At 45.8% G+C, this 15,402-nt stretch overlaps 1 protein-coding gene across 1 annotated transcript in view; it reads left to right on the top strand.

Moving 5' to 3' along the window:
- The window catches only part of LOC114069126 (myotubularin-related protein 3-like), a gene marked incomplete at its 3' end in the record, with an annotated part of 67,391 nt that overhangs the window by 34,023 nt on the left and 17,966 nt on the right, over positions 1-15,402 (top strand). Inside the window, exons 4-8 of the mRNA XM_027905709.1 lie at positions 2,571-2,649; positions 6,930-7,004; positions 7,373-7,462; positions 8,738-8,854; positions 14,829-14,911. Of these exons, the coding sequence (XP_027761510.1) occupies positions 2,571-2,649; positions 6,930-7,004; positions 7,373-7,462; positions 8,738-8,854; positions 14,829-14,911 (444 nt within the window). The remainder of the gene's footprint in view (positions 1-2,570; positions 2,650-6,929; positions 7,005-7,372; positions 7,463-8,737; positions 8,855-14,828; positions 14,912-15,402) is intronic.

The following is a 15,402-nucleotide window of genomic DNA, read 5'->3' as shown; positions in this document are numbered from 1 at the left end:
CCCTGGGAATGTCCAAGGCCAGGTTGGATGGTGTTGGAGCAACCTGTGCTAGTGGGAGGTGTCCCTGCCCATGGCAGGGGTTGGGACTGGATGAGCTTTATGGTTCCTTCCCACCCAAACCATCCTGGGATAAATCAAACCAGCTGTGAGGACGTGACAGTCCAGTAAAGGTGGGGCAGATCCAGTTCCTTACTGGACATGCTTGACTTTATAGGATTTACTGAAAGATTCCTGCTCCCTTTTCCACCTCCCACCCTTGGCTTTCCTGATGGTGCTGAATCCGTTCCTTGTGGCTCCAACAGCCGAGGTGCTCCTGAGGGGCAGCGCCCGGGGCTGTGTTAATGGAAGTGACCCCGGGAACTGGGATGTGCCTCCCATCAGGAATCGGCGTTTTGGAGAGGACGGTGCCGCTCACAGCGACATTTCTTTTCACAGTCAGCTTTTCCCCCTTGTCTTGGCACAAGTTGCTGCCTTAGGAAGTGATAACACTGGAGGTGCTTATCTGAGCCCAGCAGCCCTGCAGCAGGAATGCTGCTGGGGGGGTGTTTGTGGAATTATCGACGCTTACATTGGAACCTTCCCCCTCTGTTTTCAGACTTTGCGACAAAACTCCGGGGATTCGGTGGCTTCTTCCAAACCCCGTGAAAATCAATAAAAAGCCTGTTGCAGATTTTGTGAAGGTTTGTTTTTTTGGGGGTTTATTTCTCTCCTCTTGGATCTAAACCACAGAAAACCAGTCCAGCTCCTGCTACTCGAAATGTGTGTCTTGCCTTTTGAAAAGCAAATCCGTGGCCAGAAAACTGTCTCTGAAGAGTCGTTCTGGAGTTGTGCAGTTTGCCTTCAGAGCTTTTTTTTTGGTGTGTGTTTAATAAACTCCCTCAAATTCCCCTCAAAGGTGACTTTGTACCACCAGGCAGCTGTGGAGTTGAACTCGTCGCATGATGAGGTTGGTACCTCAAAGGAAAACTGTGCTCGTTCCCCTTTGGGTGCTGGGGTTGATTATTGACCCCTAAGAGTTACTGGAATTGGTGTTTGGCTCGTTGGTTGAGAGGGATTTTAAAAAAAAAAAATAAAAACAACGTTGAGCCCTGTTGCAGGTAACCAAATGTTACTTTTAGAGACTGTTTTATAAAACGCTCAGTTGAAGCTGAGCTGAGGTTTTGGACACTTGGCATCGACACAGGGGCCTTTCTGTTAAAGCACAGCATCCTCAGGTCCCTGTTTGTGTAAATCCTGGCTGAGTGCAGATCCAGGAGATTCCCCAGAGTGGGAACAACGTGTGCAATGGTAGAACTTCTTGTGGTGCATCTGAGATCTGAGCTTTGGATCTTCCTTATATTGTGGTGCCCCAGACTGCCCCCAGGACTCGAGGTGAGGCTGCACCAGTGAAGAGCAGAGCAGGACAATCCCCTCCCTCAGCTGGCCAGCAATGCTGGGCCTGATGCACGACTGTTTTAAATGCACAGTTTTTAATGCACAGCTTCTTCAACCATTTCTTTCTACTGTGTCAGCCCTAAAATTGTCTCCTCTTTTCATTTCTTATTTTCCCTGTCACAAGCCATAAACCAAAGGATGCCACGAATGCCAAATAGAAATTTATTTTATTTAGTGGACCAGAAGGTGAAAATTAACAGTAGTTGCGGCACATCAGAGCACAGGCAATCTGTTTCCAGCAGCAGGATTGTATGGTGTAGAAGTTGGGCTCTCCAGGCACGTGCAGGTGCAGTGTGCTGGTGGGACAGTGCCCAATTCCCTGGGAAGAGCCAATCTCCTGGATACAAGGGAGTGATGTCCCATCAGTCTGTGTGCTTTAGGAGCGGTTGGGTTCAGTCTGGGACTTTAATTGTAGGGTTTGGGTGTTTAGTGTGAAACTTTGTGTCCCAGCTGTCATTCCAGAGCCAGAGGAGACACCTGGGAATGGCTGCTGGGAGACTGTAGGGATGAAGCACTTCAGGTCCTTTCTCCATGGAATTGTTACAACAAATATGTATTTGTGGCAATATTTATATTTACTTTGGAGGCAGTGACTGTTTGTGCAGCATTTGGGAAGTCCAAAAGACAGGGCTTGGGAAGAGGAGCGTTGCTGTTCCCCTTGGATTTTGCACCGTTGGCCCAAATCAACAACCCCTGTTTGGATTCCTCATCTGCTATCTTGGGGGGAAAAATGCTTATTTCAGTGTAAAATTAAAACCCACTTTTCCAGATCAATATAAACCCACTTGGATCCTCTGTAAAATGCTCTCCTGTAGCTTGTGTTTCTGAATAATTTTAATTTTTGTCCACTAGTTAAAAACCCAAAAAATCTGAATGGCTTTGTGGCCACGGTTTTGGAACTGCCCCTTCCCAGAACAGAGGCCTCATCCAGCGCACGTGTCCATCAGAATCCAGCCATGGAATTCCCTCTTTGGGCATGTCAGGTTGTTGTTACAACTTACACAGCAGTTACGTTTTTCCTTTTCTTTGATTCAGCCAAACCCAGTGGAGGAGTCTCCTCTCTAAGCTGCTGTTTCAGAAATGGTTTTTTTTCAAATAAAAGTTCGTATTTTAAAGTATTGTCTTTTCCTTTGCAGCTGCCAATGTGAAGTATCAGGAGAGAATAGTTGGAACCTTCTGGGACAAGAGAGAACTGATTTATTCTCTCGTTCTTTGGTAAGAATTGTGTTTGGGTTTTTTTTTGTAAGATCAGCTCCCTGTTGAAGGTGGATTCTCTGGTTATCATTGATTACTCTCTTAATTAAATGCAGTGTTTTCCAAGACCTTAGACAAAAATCAATATTTGACTGAGTTGGAGTTTGCAACCTTTAATTATTAAATAAAAGGCTCTCAGTTGTGCACAGTCTTGGAGCTGAATTCCTTGTCCTGCTCCTGGTCCTCGATAACGTGTAAGTTGTCAGCTGCTTCCCCAGTAAATACTATTCAGTTACTTCTGCCTGTGGTGCCAGGAAAGAGGAGAAACCCAGGGGTTGAAATGAGGGAAAAAGAGTGTTTATCTCAGAAATGTCCTTCCACCTGCCAAAGGGGAGGAGGAGTTTTCACTGTGCAACAGAAGCATCTTTTGCTCAAGGTAGGTCACATTCCTGAATGTTTAATTCTCAGGTTTTCTGATGCTCCCTTGCCAAAACCTTTGGATTCCAATCTCAAACTCAGAGGGCAACTGTGCCACAGAGTGTAAATAGCTCAGGGGGCAACTCAGTTTGATTCTGATATTAAAATAAATGGAATTTGGAATCTGGATGGGGAACAAAGGGAAACTCTTGGGTACTTCCTTCTTCCTTTTTTCCCCCTCTAGTTGTTTTTTTGTCTTGCTGGAAGTCCAACTGCATCTAAATGTATGTGAATCTAAATGATCCTTTATTTATATAATCTTTTTTGTTTAGAATCACTGGCAAACAGATGGTTATTGCTAGTCTTAATTATGCACATAATTTAGACCAGAAGGCACATCTGAGACAAAAGGTAATTAAGATGTTCCCATAGAGGCTGAACAGAGTCTGAGGTTACAACCTTTGCTCATCATTTATCCTTTCAAGCAGAACATGGAGATGGAGAATTAACAAGACCAACCTCTTTTTTGGTGTAATTTAATACACGTGAAATTGCAGGTGGAATGGCAACCCGGTAAATTGATAATATCACCTTTTTTGGCCTCAGTGCTGACCAAGAAACCAATATTATTTCTGCCAATAACAGCAAATTTCCCTACACTGTGTAGGAGCTGTCTGCTATTTCTATATGATCCTCCTGATAAGGAGGAGCCTGAATTTGGGGGAGCTGCAATGACACTGTTTTCCTGGTCTGTTGTTATCTGAGCTGCATCCCAACATTTCCATTTTCATTCTGGGAAATGGGTTTAACTATCAGGGAAGAGCTGATTATTTGCCAACTATATTTAAATAGGATGAGAATTCTCATTCCAGTCTGCAGCAAACCCAGAAAAGGGGGCTGGGTGAGCTGGGGCTGGGCTGGGCTGTCCTGGGAGCAGCAGGGGGGAATTTCCCTGGGGAGAACTCAGGAGTGGCTGTTGGAGCTGCTGCTGAGCAGAATATTCCTGCTCTCACCTCTGCAGTCAGGATCTCCTTCTGAGCTGTCCCACAGACACTGACCCTTCCTCTGTTCCCACGGGTGACTGGAGCAGCATGCTGAGCTGGGAATGGGATGGAAGGCTGGGGGCTGGAATGGAGATCCCTGTGGATTCCCTGGGCAGCGTGTGGTCCATCCCTGTCCCCGGTGCTCAGCCCATGAGATCACAGAGCGGGCTCAGCTTGTTGACACGGTGGGAAGGCCATTATTCCTTTCAGTGTGCCCAGTGCCCATCAGATCAGTGAGTTCATTGTAGCAGTTCAGCCTTTCTGGCTATTTTTGTCAGCACTTTTCAGAACTGCTCTGTGCGGTGGCAGCGGCGTCGCTGGAGCGTTGCAGCGATCCCAGACCCTGCAAAGTGTTTTGCTTTAGAGCCAGTCCTGGAACCTCCTGGGCCGTTTGTCTTGGCAGCATCACCTTTGTGTCGCATAATCCTGATTAAAACTGAAACAGGCATATTTCTTTTCCACGCAGCTTTCCCAAAATTCACCTTAAAAAGGCAGATTCTCACATTCATGGAAAAAGCCACGCTCTTATGGTGGAAGCTGTTTTGCAGCTCAGTGCTGGAGTCAGACTGAAAGTTGGGCAGTAATTTGGGTAGTCCCTGCTGGTGGTTCATGCTGGTTTTTAGGAGCACAGCTGTAAGATATTTTAAAAGACTTAATTTTTTTTTTTAAGCTTATACTGATTTTATTAATGTGTAGGTGGTTATATAATAAACTTCAAATATATCCAATCAATCTGAAGTACGAAAGAACAGTTTTGTCCAGCACAGTTCCTAATAGATTAAATCTTTTCCTCAGATGTATATAATAAAGCTCATCTTTTTAATTAGGTTGCTGTTTCTTTGATAATTGTGTTTGAAGCTGAAGGAAGTTTTTAAATAGGTATTTTTTGTATCCCAGAATTGTGGAATGGTTTGGGTGGGAAGGGACAGTAAAGCCCATCCAGTGTCACCCCCTGCCCTGGGCAGGGACACCTGAGGGAGGAGCTGCACGATGGACAATCAGGCTGTTGCTCAGCCATCTTCCTAAACTTAATTGAGCAGGAGGCCCATTCTTGAATCTTGGAGATGGAGGAGAATGGGAATCGTGGAATGTGAAAAGCCCACAGTGAGAACCAAGTGTTGGAAGTGGGAACAGATGGATTTGGGGGCACTGCTGAACCCTGGCTGGTTTGGGAGCTGCAGGCCAGGACCAGACATGGGTTTGGGAGAGAAATCCCTGAACACAACGTCCCTAAAGTGCCAAGTCATGCTGGAATCACCACCAGCTCTGCTTGGCAGTGCAAGGGCTGGGATTTTATGGTCTCTGATACATTAAAAGTCAAACCTGATGAATTTATGGTCTTTTAAGCTTTAGTCATTGTGCTGCTTGGATGTTCTCATCAGTCCCAGCATGGGTTATCACACATGATCCATCCGTCTTCCCTGCTTCTCTGGAACTAGAACGTTAAATAATCCTGCCTTTTTGAGACAGAAATGTTAAATAGCCCTGCCTTAAACCAATATTAGCAGTATTATCGTCTCATTGTGCTGTGGTAGACAGCATTTTTACATTTTCATAGTTTCTGATAACTTAAAAGAATGTTCCTCCTCTCCATTGTTACAGGCATGGACATTTCTGGGCTGTTTTGTTCCTTATCAATTTCCATAGGTGATAGATCCGATCTTCTATCAACTCTCCTAGCTTTTCTTTTTCTTAATTTTCTGAAGTTAGGATTTTATATCCACTTCTTGCATTAATTTTTAGTGAATTAATGGCCATTTCAGCTCAGTTCTGCTCAGAATCTCCTCCTTTTATTTCTGTATATGAACACACATCTGTGCCCATGCTTTGTGTGCATCTGCTGCTCCTTTTCCCCCTGTCAATATTCCGTACAATGTGCAGGATGTGTGTGGGGGGCTCCCTGCAGTGCTGCTGTGCTGAGCTCCTGGATTGCAGGGGGTTGAAATGGCTCTCTCTGATAATTTGAAATATATTCATAAGTGACACGTGAACTGAGAACTCGAGTTTGTCATTTGTATCTTTAATGTGCCACAGTCTGCAGGTCCCATAAAATCCCTGGGGGAATCCTTGTTTAGCAAAAAAGGGAAGAACCCACTGGATTCAAAAAGCTGAGTGTGAATCAATCTCCAAATCAAACTGTAACTCTGCTGCTCAGTCATTACGTCCCTAATGGGGTGATTTGCACAAACCTCAGGCCCCGTGTCAGTAATTCCAGGCAATTTGCAGCTGATCAGAGGTTGGGGATTGTTGGGTGGGGGAGGGTGATCGGGGACCTGGGAAGGGTCAGTGCAGGGAAATGGGTGTTTGATACATCCATGGATATTAAAAATGAGTGCTGACTGTACAGTGAGCATTTTGATAGGAGTAGGAATTCCAGAGCATGGGCCACAGCTGGAACAGGATTGTTCCAGGAGGATCCCCCCTCCATATTTCACACCAGAGCAGACTCAATGATCCCAACGATCCCTTTGGATTTATAACCCACATATTTGTGATTCACCAGCTGCAGAGGACTTGGGAGAAAATTCCAGGGGACTCAGGAAAATGAATGTGTTTTAATTTCCGTTCTGTAAAGCCTGGTCTAATTGCTGCCTTCAGACAGGTGTTCTCCCAGCAGCACCTCCAAGGGTGATTTTTCAGGATGAACAGAAGGAGCCAGACACAATTTGAAACAATTTTGGCTCTCAGGAGGGGGAGCTTGTATGGATTTCATCTTTCCATAATTACTGCTTGCTCCCAGTTTTCTAACAGCTACATTCTCAGGCTTTAAAAGTTAATTTGTATTTATTTGCCAAAAGAAAACGACTGTAACTTCATCATTATACCCTTCTGGTTTTCTAGATTTTAGTAAGACAAGAGCCTCGAAGTACTGGGAGTAAAGACGAGGATTTCTCCTCCTATCCAGGGCCTGTCATGGTAAGCAGGAGGGGTTTGGGGGGTCTCTTACAGAGCACAAGAGTTTAAATCTGGGAAACTTCAGGGAATTAATGATTACATGGGTGGTTGTTGAGTTCTAAGCACAGTGCTAGTCTAGGCTAATGTTTTTTCCTAATGCTGCTGTGAATCTTTCTGGATCTTTAATGACTTTATTAATCAGGCTGCAGAAGGAAACCTGTTCCCACTATCACATTTAGTTGTCTGAGTGCCTGTCTGTGAAAGTTCAGCAACTTTAGGAAGCTGCTGATCCCTGAATTCCCTGACCTCTTCATGCCGTGTGAGCGTTTCCCGTGGTTGTTGACAGCTCTTGGGAGTGACACGAGGGTAACCAACACTTTGTTCCTCAGGATGAAGAGACTCAGCACAGCCTTGAATGCATCCAGGCTAATCAGATCTTTCCCAGGAAGCAGCTGATCCGAGAGGATGAGAACCTGCAGGTAATCACCACACTGCTCCTGGCCAGTCAGGATCACAAGATCTCCAGCTGACCTGAGGGTTCTCAGGCCTCCTCTGGAGCACTGGAATTCACAGTTAGCACAGGAGTAGCAAGAGCTCATTTTCTTCTTAAATATTCCAGTGGAACAGAGAGCTTGGGCATTGCAGTACAAGAGGTTCCTCAGAGTGTCTGAAAAATATCGTCGTTGTTTTACTAATTTCAAATGCCAGGTTTTATTCCAGACTTTAGAACTCTGTGTCTCTTAAAAAAACAACACTAAGCTAATTAAACCCTGCCACTGCATTTGCTTACTGTGAAGCCAAAAGCCTTATGTTGCACAAAAAAGTGGATATATTTTTTTAATTTGTTGATTTTCCAAAGTTCCTTTTGAAATCAGTTTAGTTCCAATGATTTGCCACAGAGTCCTGGAATGGTTTGGGTTGGAAGGGAGCTTGAAGTTCATCTCATTCCACCCCCTGCCATGGGCAGGGACACCTTCCACCAGCCCAGGATGCTCCAACCTGGCCTTGGACACTTCCAGGGATCCAGGGGCAGCCACAGCTTCTCTGGGCAACCTGGGCCAGGGCCTGCCCACCTTCCCAGGGAAGGATTCCTTCCCAGTATCCCATCTAACCCTGCCCTCTGGCAGTGGGAAGCCATTCCCTGTGTCCTGTCCCTCCAAGTTGGTATAAAACCAGATAATTTTCAAGTTGAGCATTTCCACCTTTCACCCAGCTCAGCTAAACTGGGCTCACGTCACATTTGTGATTGAATGTGCAGGGTGACGTCACTGCAGGTTTTCTTACTTCGTAAAACAGCAGCATGTCGTGCATTTTCATATTTGCAGTGAGAAACATGAAGCAGAAGGTGGGATTTGTCCAGCTGACTTGAGCCCTGGGGGCTCCAGCCTTGGCTGGTTACCTGAGCTGGTGAATGTTGGGGGAACAGCAGAGGAGATTATTCATCCTGGATGTTTTGCCCACTTTGGGATGGATTTAATAACATTATGGAAACACCACTCTCCATTAAGTAAGGAGTGAGAGCATATTTCAAGGGCTTGGCCAGCCTGCTTGCCAAAATATGAGGATATTTTTCATAAAAATTCCTTGCTTTCCCTGACCAAGCATTTCCCACTCTGGAAAAGTAACCGAAAATGAGGGATCATTTAAGAAAAAGCTACAATTAACCTCTGAGCCAGCCTTAGCAGGAGTACTGAGTCCTCAGCAGGGTTCCAGTGGGATTTTAGGGTGTTGCTGAAAGGTTTTCCTGTGTGCAGGTGCCGTTCATTGAACTCCACGGGGAGAGCACGGAGTACGTGGGGAGAGCAGAGGATGCCATCATTGCCCTGTCCAACTACAGGCTGCACATCAAGTTCAAGGAGTCTGTTGTGAATGTAAGTGCTGCCCACACTGGGCTCATCTCCATCACAAAAACAGAGTTTAGGATGACAGCAGGGTGATCCTGCCTTTAAAGGGTAGTGGTAAGGAAAAAATCTCTTTATAGTGTTCAAATCCCATTTCTCAGGGAGAAATCCCATTTCTCAGGGAGAGCAAATAGTTACTTGGGCACCAAAAGGTGACTCAGCACCTCTGGAAATCGAGTTTCCTAAGGAACTGTCACATCACTCCAGCTGATGTTCACTTTACAGCTCTGTCAGCCATGGCTTCTCCCCAGGCTCTGAATGGGAGGAATAAAACCTCTTCCCAAGGGCTTTTGGAGCACCAGAGCTCTGTTTGTGCCTTGCTTGGAGCTTAAAAGGCTGGCAGTGTGTGCAGCTGCTGAAGTGACGTGCCAGATGTTGGGTGACGTGAGTACAGCCACTGACATGAGAGGTCTGGAGCTGGACCTCACCTTCATCTGCACTGCTTTGAACAGCTTTATGCCGAGTGTCAGTCCTTTAAAGTTGTTACTTGTCCAGCTCCTGGTGGCCACAGACACAAATTAAATGGGTGTTGGGTGCTCCTGGGCAGGGTTATGATGCTGACACAGACCAGGTGTGACACCAGTTGTGGGTTATGCAGAGTTTGACAGGACATTCTACCTGGCACAGATTTATGGGAATTTGTAGTAAAACCAGTAAAATAAAATCCAAAGACTCAAAGCATTTTTTTTTTCTTCTTGATAATGAGATTTTTACCAGTCTCCTTATTCCAACCCAATTCCTGACCCTGGCTGGTCACAACTGCCAGTGGCAATCACAGATCCTGAGCTCTGCAGGGCTCAGTTAAGTGTCAGCCCCCACACTGTGTGTTTTTCCACAGCTGGGAGAAGCAAGGGAAGCAAAATATAGGAGATGACAAGTGTCCAGCACATGCATGACTGAGACACACGTGAGCCAGTGATGTGGGACATCACAGAGTCATGGAATCGTGGAATGCTTTGGGTTGGAAGGGACCTCAAAGCCCATCCCATCCCACCCCGTGCCATGGGCAGGGACATCTTCCACTAGCCCAGGTTGCTCCAACCTGGCCTTGGACACTTCCAGGGATCCAGGGGCAGCCACAGCTTCTCTGGGCAACCTGGGCCAGGGCCTGCCCACCTCACAGGGAGGGGTTTAATCAGCACCTGATTTAATTTTTGATGCCATGTCCATCTCAAATTTCAGTTTTTTGTGTTGTTTTGTGCCAGAACCGAATTATTAACCCTGTAAAGATGTTGGTTGTGAACTGAAACTCAGTCTTCAGCATTTTATATTGTGTCTAATCATGTAGCTGTGTTACCTACAGGCTTTGAGGTGTGGCTGGGTCATGGTTATCATCAGTCACTGCATTTTAGTTCATGAATTGTCAGTGTTTTAGGCTGAACAAGCACATCTGCTCCTGGTGAACTCGTGTGTGCAGCATTACAGGGATAACCTTCATGATCTGGGGGTTTTCAGCAGGGTAGGGTGTTATTTCTGACCGTGGCAATGACTCGAAACGATGGCAAAAAAAACGAGGACAAAAATGTAACTGGAAACGTGAGGGCTGTTGTTTCCCACTGCTGACCATGCAGAGCAGGTGGTACAACATGTGCATGTTCAGGGGGAGCATCACTTGACTCTTCACTGCTCTTACTCTGTAGTTAAACCTGAGCTGGGAGTTGAGGCTTCGCTCTGGAGCTGTGGGTGCCGCTGTTGGTGGGGAGGGCTCAGCGGGCTCTGGGACACCTCGGGTGTTCCAGGCAGGTGTTTCAGAGGATTCCTCTGCTGCTCTGGGACACAAACCCCAGTGCCAGGGCTGAGATTGGATTTTGTGATTCAGAGTCTCAGCTGGAGTTGCCGGAGTGAAGGATGGAATGTTGAACAACAAGGAGCTGAGATATGGGAAACAGGAGTGACCTTGGAAATCAGGAGTTTGTCCCCAGGAATGCCAGGCAGTGATGGATTTGCTTTATTAGGGAAGCCACTAGTGCATGGACTGCACTTCCTGTCACAACTGTCCTCAGGATAATTGGGGTCATTAATTTTTAAGAACTTCCAATTGAGTATTTTTGGGCAGTAGCAGGAATTGATGTTTTATCAAACCATGTTCCTTGTTTGTGTTCAGGAAAGAGTCCATAACAGTTTGTCAGCTTTAGCATGTCAGTTTTGCTTCCCTGACTTTCATATCCAGACTGTTCTGCCCTCTCACTCTGTGAGACACCTCATTATCATCAGCATCATTAACCAGAAATAATCAATTAGTGTATGAGGTAGAGCAGAATATAAATCACTCTTTGTAGCCATACATGACCATCACTAATAATGTTCTCTGAACTCTACTGGAATCCAGGGCAGAGAGGGCTTGGGGTGTCTTTAAGGATAAAACATTCTTGCTGTAATTAAGAACCACATTTAAATTGTTAAATTTGGGAGCAATAATCCCTTTGGTTATTATTGATCAAAATTATTGATCAGGTGCCGATTTTCTAAATTAAATCTTCACTGAGTAATTTTTCGTTGAGTTCATTTGATTCTTTCCTGCTGTTTTTACGTCACTAGAGCTGTTCAGAAAACACCTGTAAGAAGGTATTTTTAAAAATGCATAGATGTTTCCTAATGTTGGGAATGGGGTTTTTTTATTCCTTGGAATGATTTTCATAGGAATTCCTGTTTCACAGGAAGCAACTGATGACCTTGTCCCCTCAATGAACACAAGTATTTCTGTGTAAGAAAGAGGATTCTTAGCAAATATCAGTGTTACAGAAGCTGTAAATCAAAGATGTGTATATGTGGAGGAGCAGCGGTTCTGGGCTGGAATCTCCTCTGGAAGGAGGTGGGATATTCCCATGCTATCACCTCCTAAAGGCACTGCCTGGTGGGACTGGAATCCAGGTACAAGTGGATTCCTGGCCTTGGCTTTCACCTCTCTGTGCTCATTTTGGTTACAACTCACCAAAACGGTACCTGTGCCACCCCAGAGTTCCTCCCAGAGCTCCCCACCAGCTCCTGCCCCTGCTGGGAAACAAACACCCTGAAAAAGCTGCTACTGCTCCCCTTCAGCAGGGCAGAAATGGCTGTGTGTGGAAATCCCTGCCATGGATCATTTCCTAGATCACACTGCTAATGGGAACACGGTGTTTCAAATGCAAAAACAAAAGATCCTGCAGACCATGAGTAAATCAGGGGGATTATGACATTCAAAAGTGTTGACTTACATTCATCCCGGGGATTGAAGTGCAGACTCAACAGGGATCTCTGGGGCACATGGGAGTTTGTTTCCCAGGCCCATTCCCATTGATTCCTTAAGAAAATGTCGGACTTTGCAGCTGTGTAATCACTTTTGTCCCTGTAAGCTGATGGCATTGATGGGAGAATTAGCAGTTGGGTGCAGTTCAGGAAAGCAAGGATTGCACGGGGCCTCTTTCCAGTACTGAATTTTGGACACACTGCAAAAAAAAAAGTCATGATGGGAGAGATTTTCAGTCTTGGTGAGGAGGTGAGTTTTAGTGTGAGCTTTCCCTTGCTTGGCCTTTGCTGGATAAATGGTTGGATATTCCTCGTGTCCCCAGCTGCTGTGGTTCATCCCTGCTGGAGAGGAGCTCAGCCCTTGTCTTGTCCTGCTGCTCAGGTTGTTCACACTCAGTGCACGATGGTTGTGAGAGCAGAGAGGGCTCAGTGATGGCCTTAACACAGATCCCAAGTGCCGTTAGTTGTAATTAAAAGCAACATTTGCTTCAGGTCCTCCTTGTATGTCCTGTGGATCCAGGTGGGATTGAGCTCCCTCCACCCCTCGGGAGCTGTCCTGGCACCCTCAGTGCCTCCCCGTGTCACACCCTCCACACTTCAGTGGAACAGTTAATGTCACCAGCCTGGAACAGACAGTTCCAGTCATCAAAATCATTAAAAAAAACCTCTGAAAATTAAAAAGTTTGAGTTGCAGAATGTTGCTATTATTTAAAATGAGATAATTTTGGAGAAGAGACGGTCAGGAGAGAGAGATCCAGAAGAGCAGGATGCTCCAGTAGTCCCTGTAATGGGATGTAATTGGGCTCGGATAACAATGCGTGTTTATTCTTATAAAAGCAGAAATGATTGCTTCTCCCTGCTTGGTTTCAGTGCCATTATCAGGGGGAAGGGCCTGCAGATGGAATTGATGTCTCTCCCAAGAACAGGCTCTGGTGTCTGACTGGCATCAGCCTGAAAGATGGGCAGGGAAGGTTATCAGGGGAGGGAGGGAGAGGCAACAGATAATTCTGCAGAGCTTTCCTGGGGGAAGAAGAATGGCCAGGAAGGAGATTGAAAACACAAGAGGATCAGAGGACAGGTTTTTATGAGTGGGAAAGAAAATTAAAAAGATTAATGGGAAGGTTGCCCTGAAGAGAAACGTGCAGGGTGTGAGGAAATGGCGGCGCATGGGTTGTCAGGGGAGGACGGATGGCTGGGGAGCACAGGGCACAGGGAGAGGGCAGGCAACAAAGAGTGACTTTGAAAGAAGGAAATCAGAAATAATGCAGGAGGAGAAGAATTGGTATGTCACTGCAGTGCAGACAGAGGAAGAGGAGCCAGGAGGAGGCAGCGAGGTGGAGAACTGCCTGAATGAAGATGGACACGGGGGAAAAGAGGCAATAAAAGAGGGCATGGGGGGAAAGGATGTTAAAAGATAAAGCAGCACTGGAGTAAAAAAGCAGGTCTGGAGTCTCACCTTAGCTGGGGAGAGGTACTTTACTTTCCATGTTGGTGCCATTTAACTCAGTGGTAGATTTAAATAACTTATTATAGAGTAATGGAATTGTTTAGTTTGGAAAACACCTCCCAGATTATCAAGTCCCCCCTGTGCCCCTTCCCCACCTTGTCCCCCAGCCCAGAGCACCGAGTGCCACATCCAGTCCTTCCTTGGACACCTCCAGGGCTGGGCACTCCAAACCTCCCTGGGCAGCCCCTGCCAAGGCCTGACCACCCTTTCCAGGAAGAAATCCTTCCTGGGAATTATTGTTAGGTGTGTGTGAGGCTGTCCAGTCAGGAAGAAAGCCTGGAAGATTCTCCAGTCAGGATCCATTCCAGTCCATTTATCAGACAACACTGTCACAATTAACCTGCCCTGCAGACTAGAAACAAGCAGGAGAAGGCATGGAAGGAATGAGCAGGTAAAATACAAGGATTAGCCTATGGAAAGTGCACCTGGTGTGATCTGTGATGCACTTCAGTCTTCTGCAGTTGGCCTTGTGCAATATAATAGACAAACAGTTTTGTACTTCGTGTTTATTACAGGTATTGGCTAAATTTGGACATTTTTTAATTTTATTTGTTTAAGGCAGTAATGTACATTTGTCCATCTCAGGTAAAGGTCCAAAAAGATAACTGAAAACTAATATTTTCCTCCTGTGGTTTCTTCCTGTCTGTAAAGATACTTTTCAGATGCTTTCATGTTCTCCTGAATAACATGCTACCAAACCTCAGAGATGGTTACATGTGCCATAAAAATAAATGCATATAACTACACTCAGATATGAAAGATTCAGCATTGTTGCTCTAAACAGGGCTGCTTCAATCACAGTGTTGATCTGAACAGGCCAAATAGTTTTCCCCTGAAGAGGAAAATCAGGACATTTCCATAGAAAAGCATCCAGACTGCAGCAGTCTTAGATCCTGCTTAGCAGCTCCTTTTGGACACCAACAGTTAAAATTATATTAAGATTCCTAAATTTGGACCTATAAGAGAGAGAGATGCTTCCATGAGAGAGGAGCTGCCTTTCCTGAAGGATTCTCGGCTGTTTCCATGGGATCCCTTAGGGTTTTTGGGCTGTGGAGCTGACACATGAATACATGTTACCAAACCTCAGAGCTGCTGAAGTAGCTTGAATTTCTTTGTTTTCCTCCCTCTTACCATATGGTCCTGCAGTAAATCCCTACGAGATGTGCCAAGGCATGGCTGTTGAGATGAAATAATCCCTGTTTGGAATTGCAGGTTCCACTGCAGCTCATCGAGAGTGTGGAGTGCCGGGATATTTTCCAGCTCCATTTGACCTGCAAGGACTGCAAGGTGATAAGGTATGAGCAGGCTTGGCTTTCCATGTGCTGTGGGCAGCTGGGTTGTTTGAAGGAAGAGGCTTTTTCTCGCTTGCAGGACTTGATTTCCCTCAGAAGATTTCTTTTTAACGTCTGATTTTTGTGTTATTTGGGGCGTCTTTGGAACGAGAGTGGGAGCAGGATGGGCTGTGTGTGCTGTGATGCAGGAGGGCAGCAAACCTTGCTCTGAGCCCCAGGTTTGGTCCTGAAATCAGTTTTGGTCACAGTGTGCTTCAGTAAATCACAGATTTATCAATACCTGCCCATCAGCAGATACAGGAGCAGGTAAATCACTGACACACCCAACACTCGGGGAAGTGCTTAGTGGGGATTTGGGGCTTGTAGGGTTAAAAAGTGGCCTTTTCCAACGTTTTCAACACCTGTGAGGGCGCAGTCACTGCCCTAAAGGCAGAGTAACCTACTGGGAAAAAAAGGGAGAGAATAAGGTTGAAGAAAGTGAGGGAATAAGGAAA

The sequence above is a fragment of the Empidonax traillii genome, unplaced genomic scaffold (genome assembly GCF_003031625.1).
Source record: "Empidonax traillii isolate 1590-97213 ecotype Southwest subspecies unplaced genomic scaffold, ASM303162v1 scaffold1197:size200652, whole genome shotgun sequence".
In the NCBI taxonomy this organism is placed as follows: Eukaryota; Metazoa; Chordata; class Aves; order Passeriformes; family Tyrannidae; genus Empidonax; species Empidonax traillii.
Note: the sequence above shows the minus strand (reverse complement) of the source record. Positions and strands in the feature narration are given on the sequence as shown.